General features: G+C 35.4%; 2 protein-coding genes across 4 annotated transcripts in view; both read left to right on the top strand.

Moving 5' to 3' along the window:
* The first annotated feature begins 33 nt into the window (after positions 1–33).
* Positions 34–9,909, top strand: CRIPT (CXXC repeat containing interactor of PDZ3 domain). Its single transcript, XM_081068219.1, has 5 exons — positions 34–151; positions 2,128–2,193; positions 2,944–2,998; positions 6,164–6,267; positions 6,577–9,909. Exons 1-5 carry the CDS (start codon positions 136–138, stop codon positions 6,639–6,641), a joined length of 306 nt encoding a protein of 101 aa, XP_080924345.1. The 5' UTR covers positions 34–135; the 3' UTR covers positions 6,642–9,909.
* SOCS5 (suppressor of cytokine signaling 5) overlaps positions 45–13,045 on the top strand; it is a 122,414-nt gene continuing 109,413 nt past the window's right edge. The window contains exons 1-4 of one of the 3 annotated variants that reach the window (XM_081068216.1): positions 45–151; positions 2,128–2,193; positions 2,944–2,998; positions 6,164–6,267. The gene's annotated coding sequence lies outside the window, so the exon portion shown is untranslated. The remainder of the gene's footprint in view (positions 152–2,127; positions 2,194–2,943; positions 2,999–6,163; positions 6,268–13,045) is intronic. The other 2 variants (XM_081068215.1, XM_081068217.1) reach the window with 2 other exon arrangements.

Genomic DNA, 13,045 nt, shown 5'->3' with positions numbered 1-13,045 from the left:
GGAGGAGGGGCCGCAGGGAGGAGGGACCGGAAGTGGGTTTTCGTAACCCGGAAGGGGGATCTTTCCCTGGCTGTAATATTGATGTTTTCAAGCTGCTGCTGTTGCTGTTGCGACTAAGAGGACAGTCGCGGAAGGATGGTGTGCGAAAAATGTGAGTTAAGGGGCCGCTTCTGCGGGAGCAGGAGGAGGGTAGAACAACCTAGCTGAAGTTCCCCAGGAACTTTGCCCGTTCTTTGTGTTTCTCTCGGCCTCAGGTCTCTGGTTATAGCTTCTGTCCTCCTACCCGACCCTCTGACGGTTCCTGCCCCTTCCCAACGACCGTATATATAGCCCTATATGTTTTGCGTTCGGGGTGGTTTTAGTTCTTGCACCTATTTGTCCGTTTCTGTTGCTTCCCGCCAACCCCGGATTTCATCCCCTACAGCTTCTTAACCGGCTCCCTCGCCTCCCAGACCTTCACGTTTGGAATGGATCTCAGTCACTTCTCCATTTGCCGTATTTAAGCAAATAAAAATATCGACGCCCACGTAAATTGCAATTTGTGGAAAAGGACGGATAGTTTTTAGTATAAGTATATCCCATGCCGTATCCGAGACTTGGTTGTTTGCTGCTCCGAAGCACTTACTCGTAGGGCAGTCTTTCCAGAAAAAGGATTCGTTGTTTATCTGAAATTTAAGTTTAATTATGCATTTTATCCAACGGCCCTAAGTCAGTATCCCATGCAATTGCTGAAGCGCTCTTTTCTTGAGGCCTGGTGGTAGGAGATTCTCAACACCTTCAAAGCATCTGTGCAGATTTCACCGGCTTTTAGAAAAGTCTGGCCTCCCTATAGTTGCCATCAATGATTCTAATGCCAACCCGTGAGATTTCTAAAAGCTACCGTATGCCTTTTTTTTTTTTATCTTGCAAACTGTTTATGTTTTAAAACAGCCGTCATATACCCAAGTCTCTTCTTCCCCGGGCTAGCCATCTCTGGCTCCTCTGTGGCCTGTTTCAAGTCCTCTTATCCTGGTTACTTTCTAACGTGATCCATTTCGTTTGTGTACCCCCAGTAGGTAAAACTTGGAACACAGACACCCATGAGTGTGAATCACAGATCTTTCATTAGGTAGAAGAATGGACATGGACGAGTTACTTTCATAAGTTCTCGCTGTGCAGAGAATAATTTGCGGTTTCTGTATTTGGAGCCTGGCATTCAGGACCACCCTCCACCATAAGGCCTCAGCTTATCTTTCCAGTTTCATTTTCACTAACCCCTATCCTCTTAACACTTTGGCCAAACGAAACTGTGTTGCATGCCCATGTCTACCCTTCGCTTTCCATGCTTTTCTTCAGGATGTGTTCTTCTTCGAGTTTGTCTCTATCATCTTTCCTCCGATTTCTTCACAGTCTGATTGCGACGTATCCTCTCTGTTGCCTTTCCCACAAAGTTTTCCTAGCCAAGGTTATTTCTTCTCCATGGAATTTTTCCCAGTATATTAGCGCTCAATATATTTTAGCTCTCAATGCTTACACTGTTTGTTTTCTAGCTTATATTTAGTTGAATGGTTCTTAACTTTTTTTCCCTCGGTTCTCTGAACCCTTTGAGGATTTGTTGAAAGCTGTAAGTTCTGACCGAAATCTGTTAAAAAAGAGATATACAAAAGGTTTATGTACAATTTCATCTAGTTCATGTAGCTCCTAAGGTCCACCGGTGAAACCCAGTTAGTACTACTGTTAGAGAAATCAGCAAGCTCCTTGAAATTTAGAACTGTAACTCATTGGATTGTATTTTGTACAATAGTTTATACATAGTATAAATGGTTTATAGATGCTTTGTAAATATTTATGGAATGAATATGCTTAACAGATACGTTTACCTGATTTGTTCAAAGTATACATGTACAGAGGAAGCTTATTATAAACCATACTATTATACTACAGATTTTCCTAAGAGTCAGTCAGTTTTCCATTGCCCACAGTTAACATCTGAAGTCTCAGGTCACTGGCCCTGACTCCAGCATTAGCGTTACCAGCCTCCTACTATAATGTGACTGTTAATGCTATTGTGAACTTGAGGCACAATGTGGTGTATTTATTAGATAGTAAAGACTAATTCCCCTTCCTTTTAATATCTTGTTATAACAGGTGAAAAGAAACTTGGTACTGTTATCACTCCAGATACATGGAAAGACGGTGCAAGGAATACCACAGGTATTTTTCCTTTTTGAACACAGTTGAATCAGAAACTTCCTGTGAATAATGTTTTAACTTTTACATTACTTGTAAAATGAAATGTTATGGGTACAAAATATTTCACCTATTAAATATTAAAGAATACTGGATCCCCCGACAATTTAATATCTTATTCTATTTAGTTTTCTCAGTTACATATCAGTGTTCCTAATTTGGTAGGCAGAAGATGACATAATAAATAATTGTCAAGCAATGAGTATATCATAGTAATGGATTTGATTCAGCTTATATAATTATAGTTGGTATTTAATTCCCCTTTTCCTCACCTGATTTTTATATTCTTAAACAAATCATTTAAATGTTTTCATCTTCCTAATCATTAAATACAGTGAAAATGTCAAATGGAAGGAAAATAAATACTTTCACTGTATTCAAGGTCTATGGCACCAAAGTGTGGCTTCTAGGTTTTACAGTACATATATTAAATGTAGACCTATTCCTGAAGTCTTGCTTTGAGTCTGAGAAATAAAATGATTGTGTTATCCAATTTTTTTTGGCTTCATTTTTTTGTTTTCCTAATAAATGTTTTAAGTAGCGTCTTAAGAACCTGGATATTAAATGAAGATTTTTGAAAATATTGATATAGGCTAGTCTATTAGTAGGATGTCAAAAATGAACTTTTAAACTCATTGTTAAATGTTATATGTATATTTTATATGTGAAATGTGTAGAAATGACTCACTGAAATACATGTATATTTTGATACAGAAAGTGGTGGAAGAAAGCTGAATGAAAATAAAGCTTTGACCTCAAAAAAAGCAAGGTAGGTATAGGAGCATCTGTAGAGCAGCAATATATAAAATTACCACTCTTTTTAATATTACGCATGCTGAAGTGAATTTCGTATGCATCATTCTATTGTGATAAAACATAGGTAGTTCCTGTCACGCAAAACCAAGCTATCTGTTATAACCTGCTAGTTTCACCCTGTCCCTCCGCACTGTATCACTATATGAAATTATTAGTGCCACTTTCTTTTTATAATTTCACCAGAAACATGACTTTTTTTTTCTAGTTCTTAATTATCCTGCAAATGAGGGGCTGCACAGAAATGTGGAAAGAGTTTAAGTTCTAGAGTCAGACCTCAATTTGAATCCAGACTCTGTCACTGTCTATCTCTGTGACCTTACACAAGTTAAGTCAGTTTTCTTAACTTTTCTGAACTTTACTTTTTCATCTGAGAATGGGGCTAAAAATGTCTCCCACCTTAAAAACATTTCTGGACACCATGCTTTATTATATCCAGTCTTAAAAATCCCATGAACCCTTCCAGTTTCCACCCCATTTCCTTGCTTCCCTTTATAGCAGAAGTTTTCAAAAGCCTTATTAGATACTTTCAGTGTCCTTAAATTTCATTCTCTCCTTCAGCCACTCCAGTCAGGCCTTCCTCCCCACCACACTTTTGAAACTACTCTTGTCAGGATCACACGTTACCTTTAAAATTGATGGCTCTGGGACACCATGTTCTTCTTTCCTCCCAACTTATTGGCTATCTTTTCTTAATCAAGTGCCTCTACACTCAATCCTAGACTTTCATAAATTTATAATTTCTCCTCAAGTGACTTAGTACAATGGCTTTAAGTTCAAACTGTCTGTTTATGACTCCAAAGTGTGTATCTTCAGTTCTGACTTATCCTTTGAGCTCCAGACATGTCTCCAGCTGCCCACTTGATTTAGCCAATTGGATGTCTAACAGGCAACCTCTTTTTCCTTCAGTCTTCTAATCTTGTCTTATCATTGCACCACTGTCCAATCCAGTTGTGTAAGCCTAAAAGCTAGAATTGCTCACAGGTTGCCTCCTTTCCCACTTCCCATACCCATCAGCAAGTTCTTTGGCATTGCCACCAAAATATAACCTGAATCCACCTGCTTCTGTCCATCTCGCTGCTATTATCATATTCCAAACCACTGTCATTTCCTACTTGGATACCTTAATAACTGTCTGCCTCCCTGCTTCCTCTCTAGTTCCCTACAGTTAAGTCTTAAAGTAACCAGAGTGGTCCTTTAAAGGGCATGTAAGTCCTTTGCTCAAAACCCTCCATTGGTTTTCTTTTTATACTGAATAAAATCCAAGCCCCCTACTACGTATGTTCTTACAAGGTCCTCTGTGATCTGGCCTCTCCTGCTTTCTATTGTACCAACTTCTGCATCAGATATGCCAAGCCCAGTCCCACTGGAAGAGGTCTGTGTTTGCTTCTCTCTCCTACAGCTCACCCCTCAGAGCTTAAATAGCTGGCTCCTCCTTGTTACTTTGGTCTCAACTGAAATGTTACCGTCTCAGAGAGGGTCCCTAACTAGCATCTAAACTAATGTCTTCCCTCCTTCCCCTCATGTCTGCCATAGTATCCTGTTTGAATTTTATCTACAATGTATATTACTATCTGAAAAGCATGTTTGTTTCATTACTTATTGCCTATCTCCTTTCACTAGAATGTCAACTTGATGAGGGCAGAGACTTTGACTGCCAAGTTCATCTTTAGTATTTAGAACAGTAACAGGCACATAGTAGGCACTCAGTATATATGTGCTGAATGAATAAATACCTGTTTCATGACTTCATCCCAAGGATTAGAAATAATAAAGATAAAACTTTTACTGTATACAGTACCTGGCACATAAAATAGCACTTAATCTAAGCACAACAGACTTAATCTTTTAAGTGACAAGCAGTGTCACACTATATTGTTGACAATGATCTCTTCTATGACCATTCAGTTATTATTAAGTTATTTTTATAGATTGTACAATTTTACATATTTCTAGTTCCTTTATGTTCCCAAACTTACTCTGATATTAAAAAGTAACTATTAGTTTTGATTCTCTATCTCACTTTGGAAATTTTTACTACTGTATTGTGTTGTAGCCAAGATATCATTATTTGTAGAGTGCATCATTGGTTTAAGAAAGAAAAAGCTCTGCCAATTAATTTTAAGATTTCAGAGATAATAAAATATACATCTTAGAATGATAAAATACGGTTTTAAGAAAAATAAATCTCCAGACATACAGGTCCAAACAAATTGAGCTTATTGAAAAGAAGAATAGTGCCTGTCTTCTCTTGTGGGGCGTAAAGTGACGTTCTTTTGAGTTTGGGAAAATTAACCTTTGAACGTGAACTATTGTACTGTACCCCAAGAGAAGAAACAGTCTTGGTATTCAGTATATGAGTATTGTTAGAAAAAGTTATTGCCAATTTAGGGGGAGGTATTTCCTCTAAAGTTATTTTGCACTTCAATCACTATAAGGTAGCATTTTTATATAGTAGGAACGCTTTTATCCAAAGATATTGGATCACTTAATTGAAGAGGTCAGTTAAATTAGACAGTCATTAAAAATACGCATACCTTATTTTAAAGCACATAATTGTATGTGAATTCATCAACCACTTGATTTTGAGATAAGGCCATTTGAGTTCTTCATTTTTCTCCCACAAATCATAACCAGAATATATATTTCCAATATCTTTAAAGTGGAGCATGAACTAACAGTAGCAAAGTACCAAATCCTCCCACTATGATTTTTCCCCAGTTTTTAAGTTGTCTTATCCATACCTAAAACAATCAAAGTTTTAATGATTCACACTTACATAGTCATCCTAAAGCATTCACTTGGTTTTTCATAGAATCAATCACTGTTTCTGCACTCATATTTCATCAGTTTTCATAGCATTTAATTTTATCACACAAATAGATTGCCAAATACAGCTAATATAAACAGGTTTGGGATTCAGTACAAATGACTATAAGCATGCAACTTACATGGAAGTGGCAGAGGTGTGTAGGCATTTTAGAGAGTAGCCATCTGGAAGAGTTGTAGAGTTTGACAGGAAATAAAGAGCATGGATTAATCTCATTTATTGCTTAAGTGAGGTTATTTGTAAGAGTGTTGACATTATACATTTTTCTTTCTTTTAAAAAAAAAACTCTAGATTCGATCCATATGGAAAGAATAAATTTTCCACTTGCAGAATTTGTAAAAGTTCTGTGCACCAACCCGGTTCTCATTACTGCCAGGGCTGTGCCTACAAAAAGGGTAAGTTTAATACCATTTTTCTGTTCATATCAAACCTGTTTCATTTGGTACTGATTTGGATAATAGAGAAAAAGGAGTAGCCTTTCGTAAATCCTATTGTAGTAAAATACTCTTTTTTCCTAAGGCAAAATAGAACTTGTTCATTATTAAAAGTATATTTTTTCTCTTTTCTGATGCTGTTAAATTATGTTTTTAGCTTCAGGATTGCCTTATATTAACCAAACTGTTAGTATTAGATATTTGATTGGTATTATTAGTTTGTATTATGATTTGGTTGCTCACATGGTTTTGTTTGTTTGTTTGTTTTAGGCATCTGTGCAATGTGTGGGAAAAAGGTTTTGGATACCAAGAACTACAAACAAACGTCTGTCTAGATGTATTGATGAAGTTTTTGGCTTTCTATATCATTTTGCTTTTTGCTTTAAATTTTCAAGGTGTATCATAGTTGTTAAAGTTACAAAATAACATGTTTTAAGACAAATTAAGTTTAAACCAGGGAAGTTGATTGGTATTCATTCTTTTGCTCTCAAGAAGTTCTAAATAGAAACAATGTAACTAAGGCTCCTGTATTTTCTTTATAAGCATCTTACTGAACTGGAATTAAGTGGCAAATTTAACAACAACAAAAATTTTCCCAGTTCTATATGCACTTTTTATTTAACATTATTCATATAATTCTTCTCCCTCTCCTTTATTTATAGATATTGCAAAAGTGAGAAGGAAACTATTGATATTTGCTCAGAACTTGGCATCCAGACTTATAATTCTACCTTCATTCCCTTGTGGGTTGCATAGTTCTTAGAATCAGTAGTCCCTTAATTAATTGCAGCTTCACAGAGTATTTAAATATCTGAGACCATTATTGCTGAATGGTTCCTTAGTAATTAGCCAAGACCCAAATCAAACACAAGTTGTATTTATGGTTTTTAAAACTTTGTTCTTGAAACCAAAGTGCTAATACCTTCATCTGAGAACAAGAACACAAGGGACACCCCATATATGTCCAAATAAATACACTGGATTTCAGAAAAACATGTCATACACATTACCTTGAATTCACACTGTCATAAAAGCCTGGAGAACAGTGTTCACCCATGATGATGGGTAATGAAAATGAATCGCCACTCTTTGGGAAAGTTTTTTTGAAGCAGAAATCAAACTTCTTGTATTCCCCCAGTCCCCCAAAAGAAATAAATAGAACAAAACGAACATTTTGATATATGTATGTATATGTGTATGTATACATGTATATACTTATATATATGTGTATATATATGTATATGTACATATATATGTTTTTTAGGCTTCAAAGAAAGATTTTTTTCTTATGTTACCTTCATTGGAAACCTGCAGCCTACTAGGGGAGACCAAAATAGTATTCCCTTGTTACTAAGTATAGTATGTATAAATACTTATCACTTATAAAATATGTAGAATATGTAACATGATGCTATACATAGTATAGATATTGCTTTTTATATTAAAGTTATTATGGAAAGTAAAGTTTTAACTGTTTATAAGGTTGTTTAGTGTTTCTAAGATACGTTGTTATTCATATTCTGAAAGATCACAAGGAGAATGTAAAATACAATAAATAACAATAGCTGTGAAGACAGGAAGTATCTTTTCATGCTTTAGTCACTTTGGGGATTTTTAGTTAAAATTACCACAAGGGACTCATAATAGGACCTGTTTAGAGAGTGGTCCAGATCCGTTAAAAGTTGGGTTGGTCGACTTAGGGAAAGGTGCATTTCTGAGGTATTAAAACTGGGATCTGGTCTTCCGCAACTCACATTTCATATTCATACCTTGAGTAGCCTCCTTCCATAAGTGATCCAGTGGCCAGACTCAGTTTCTCCTATGAAGAATTTTGTTCGTATTAAATCACAGAACAGAATATAAGTATTATAAATATTCATATTGTTGAAATAATAATATGACTTCCATACATTGACGTTACTAGATGAGAAGTCAAATTCCAAAACATAACATGAATTTAAAATATTTTTTTTAAAGTCATAAAAACAGAAACTATAACATTAAATAAGATAACACAATTAGGGCCAAACATAGTTTTCATCAAAGTAAATGTAAAAGTGATGAAATAAGATATTTTTTAAAATCTCAGACTGTATCTAAATATATACAGAGGGTGCCAAAAAAATGCATACACATTTTAAGAAAGGAAAAATACTTAAAATTGTAATTCTCAATATATACCGATAATAAAAGATGAATACAAGTCATGGGTATACTTTTTTTTGGCACCTCCAGTATATTAGAAACAACTTAAGTACCAATAGAACACTTCTTCAAATCATTTATTCATTAGAATATGTAGCAATCAAGATGATATAAGAATGACATATATGTGCAGCAGTTTGGGTATACGTATAGGAAACATCTGAAAGCTATTAATGTTGTGTTTTCTGAGCAGTGGAACTCAGGGTTGAGAAAAGAGAAACTTAACCCTTTACAACCTCATGCCAATCACCTAATACTTTTTAGTCCTAGTTCCCTTACCTAGGAGAGCAGGAGAGTACTACTAATTTTAGTATCCTAGAAATAGACATTTACATGCACATGTATGTATTTGTTTTGAGAATTTTAAATAGAAAAAATACATATATTCTTCACTTTGACTTTTTTAATGTTTCTCGTATCTGCTTTACCATTTTCGATCTCTTGTTACATATTTTTTTCCTTGACCCTTTTGAGAGTACATTGCAGACATTATACCCTTTACCGTTCAGCACAACAGATGTGCATCCTAGGAACAAGCATACTGAGTACAGTTATCAAATTCAGGAATTATAACATCAGTAACAGCGTTTCATCTACAGTCCCTATTCCAATTTCATTTGTTCAATTGTTTTTGGGGTTTTTTTCAGTTACAGGGTCTAGTCCAGGATCATGTTACTTTATCGTGACTCTTTAATCTAGGACAGTTCTTTGGACTCTTTGTCATTTGTAGTATTGCTGTATTTGAAGAGTATAGGACAGAAAAAGTATAAAACATCCCTCAGTGTGGGTTTTCCAGTGTTTCCTTATGGTTAAATTCAGGTTATGCAGTGTGGGCCGAAATACTCTGATGGGTCCTCCAGAGTCCTATCCAGACTTCTAGAACTTCCCTTTGCCCCTTATTGGTGATGCTCACTTTGGTTACTTAGATAAGATGTTGCCAGTTTTCCACTGCACAGTTGTTTTTCCTTTGCAATTAGTGGTTGATTTGTGCAGAGAGATTTTTGAGACCATTTTGATACTCTATTCATCAGACCTGTCCCTCCTAGATTAGCATCCTTTCATGAGTCTTATCTGAAAAAAAATTTACTGTGATGTTTACAAAATTGTTATTTTCTAACTACATCATTCTCTGTGTATTAATTAGTTGTCATTCTACTATAAGAAACAGGTTTCCCTTTGTCAATATAGAATAAATGCCTTTTTTCTGACCATTTGTATGTTAGCTGCAGATATGATGCCTCTTTACCTCAAATACTTAAGCTTAAGTGTGTATTTCCTAAGAACAAGGATATTTTATAATATAACCATAGCACAATTGTCAAAACCCGAAAATTAACATTAATGCAGTACTATAATCTTTTATATATTTTACTAGTTGTTCCAATAATGGCCTTTGTCAAAAAACAAAAACCAAAAAACAAAAACAAGAAAAAACAGGGCCAGGATCCAATCCAGGATAACATATTGCATTTACCAATCGTGTCTCTATAGTCTCCTTTAATCTAGAACAATTCTTCAACCTGTCAAACATGTCAAAATTATGAACGATATAGTCCAGTTATTATATAGAATGCCCCTTAGTCTGAGTTTTTCTGATGTTTTTTCATGATTATATCGAGCTTTTATACATTTTGACAGGAATGTCATAGAAGTGATGTGTATTTTTTAGTGCATCATATCATGCTGTCGGTTGTCCATTTCAAGGTGTTAATTTTGATCACTTGTTTTAGGTGGCATCTGCTAGATTTCTTCATTATAAAGTTTTTTTTCCTATTAAATTAAGCATTTCATGGGGGAGATTCTTTGAGACTATTGTTTCTCAGCAAACTTTCACACTAATTCAGTGATGTATCTTGGCTGAATTAATACTCTGATGGTTGCCAAATGGTGGTTTTACAATTCTGTCATTCCTTCTACATTTATTAGTTGGCATTCTATTGTAAGAAAATACTTTCTTTTTTCTCACTTATATTAGTATGAACTCATGGATTCCTTTTTTATTCAGTCTGTTACTTTCATTTGTTTTGATGTCAAATTGTCCTAGGTTTAGCCAGTGGGAGACCTTTCAAACTGTCTCCTGGGTCTTTTTGACATGTTCTTACCATTTTTTTGAAAAATACTTTCCAGCACAAGTGTTCCAAGTTTGTCTTTTTTTTTTTCCCCACTCCAGCTCTGGAATCAGCCATTTCTCCAAATATCCTTTTTTTTTTTTTTAGTGGAGAATGGTGTTTAGAAACTAAGATCTGGGCCTGTTGGGTTGTCATTTCCTCTAGGCCTCTTCAACAGAAAGATCTAGAAAACACATGTATTAAACATCACAGGTTTTATCGATAACTTCAATTCCATTCCAACCCCACAGGGTTCTTCCTTGCCTTTCTCCATTCCATATTTGTATCTTCTACAGTGGGAATGATAGCTCCCAACAATATATTAACTCAGTTTTTATATTGGTCATGCATTTTGTAATTAAAAATAATTTTAAGTTTTTTTAAAAATTTAGGTAAGTCAAGCCCACAGGGGAATTACACATGTGAGTGTCATTCATCAGTCTGTTATTACCAGAAAACACTTGGAAACTTCTGTACATAAGTTGCCTCCCAGGTAAATTTGACAAATGAACAAATGGTACTAAATACTTTTTTTCAGTTCAGCTAACATTTATTGGACCTCTACTTTGTTTTCATCCCTAGTCAGACTGCTGTTATTGGTTCTAAAATTTTTGCTTTTAAGCAGGAAATTGATATCCCATCAAATTAACGTAAAATTATAAAAGTAATGTGTGACAATAGGAAAAAAGAAAATACATTGAAAAAATAGTGACTAAAGAGAAAATTCTAGCAGAACAAAAAACTAGGGAGTAGACTAAGGTGGTACTAGGAGAATGGAAATGAAAGGACAGATACAGAAAGACCTGGTAAAAGAAGATTCCACAGGATTTGTTGACTAAATGTAGGGGGAATGAGGTTAGTCATAGTGGGTCTCATTTAGGTGTGGTAATAGAAGCTTTGTCCACCAGATGGCAATGGTGTTCTTTCTTGGTTTTGAATTTTTCATCATGCTAAAAGATTTACAGTTTTAGCAACTTAAAGATCAAATAAATGGACTTAGGTTTCCAACAGAATTGTGAACAAGATAGCCAGGGAAACTTAACCATACAACAATAAAAATCCTGGAAAATATTTACATACATACGTACATGCGAGATCTGACAATTAAGTTTGTGAACTTGTTGGAACGATGCTAACTAACCTTTTCTGATATCAGAGGGATTATTCATTATGAATTTGTACCAACTGGACAAACAGGTAACCAAGTTTACTATCTGGAAGTGCTGAAAAGGCTGCTTGAAAAAGTTAGACGACCTGAACTTTTCGCCAACAATTCATGGCTCTTGCATCACGACAATGCACCAGCTCACAGGGCACTGTCTGTGAGGGAGTTTTTAGCCAGTAAACAAATCACTGCATTGGAACACCCTCCCTACTAACCTGATCTGGCCCCCAGTGGCTTCTTTCTTTACCTGAAGATAAAGGAAATATTGAAAGGAAGACATTTTGATGACATTCAGGACATCAAGGGTAATACAACCACAGCTCTGATGGCCATTCCAGAAAAAGAGTTCCAAAATTGCTTTGAAGGGTGGACTAGGTGCTGGCGTAGGTGCTTAGCTTCTCATGGGGAGTTTTTCGAAGGTGACTGTAGTGATATTCACTGTAGCAATGAGATATGTAGCATTTTTTCTAGGATGGGTTCACAAACAGTTGTCTGACCTTGTATGCATATAAGTTTACAGAATTTATATGTATGTATGTAATTTTAAATATGCACGTGATTGTACTGGCAAGAAAGTAATGATGATCCTTGGAGGCCAGAAACAAAGGAAAAGTACAAATTCAAAAGGTAAACTAACACCAAAGGCAGTGCTTGCCTTAAGGAGTATCTGCCAATCTCCCAGGATCTAAAGCCTAAGTTTTAAAGGGCATCACATACATGGAAGACAAAGCCCTGGGCTTGAGCAAGATGGGAAGATTAGATCAGAGATGTGCGCATGAAGTATAGAGCCCTGCAAGGCAACAATTTCAGTCAGTTTACTGGACTACTCCCACATATGCACAAAGATAGTGGGGATACTTTTGTGTCTTGGCCTTAGCTCTGGGAAGACCAGGGAGAAAATCAAAAATCTCTCCAGAGACTTCAGCACAAAAATCCAGAAATAAAAATATTGAAATTGAAATTGAAACATGAAAGAGGAAAAATGGTCTCACATTACCACCCAATGTTCCAGAACAGATATATTTAAATTTTTTTCAATATTGTTCTTTTAAAAAACAGAAAAATGAAATCGACGTTTTTAGGCAAGCAAATGAGTTTACAACTAACATCCTCACTAGAGGACATTCCGAAAGGCACACAGAAGGAAATGAGCTCAAAAGGAACATATAAAATGTAAGAAAGAATAGTGAGTCCCAGAAAATGGTAAATACACAGATAATTGTAGAAAAACATTGATTATATAAAATGATAATATCACATT

The sequence above is a fragment of the Rhinolophus hipposideros genome (assembly GCF_964194185.1).
Source record: "Rhinolophus hipposideros genome assembly, chromosome: 12".
NCBI classification, from domain to species: domain Eukaryota; kingdom Metazoa; phylum Chordata; class Mammalia; order Chiroptera; family Rhinolophidae; genus Rhinolophus; species Rhinolophus hipposideros.
Note: the sequence above shows the minus strand (reverse complement) of the source record. Positions and strands in the feature narration are given on the sequence as shown.

Coding starts and splice junctions, on each gene's coding strand:
- CRIPT (XM_081068219.1), top strand. Junction 2,194..2,943: donor CGGTGCAAGGAATACCACAG/GTATTTTTCCTT, acceptor ATTTTGATACAG/AAAGTGGTGGAAGAAAGCTG. Junction 6,268..6,576: donor GGGCTGTGCCTACAAAAAGG/GTAAGTTTAATA, acceptor TGTTTGTTTTAG/GCATCTGTGCAATGTGTGGG.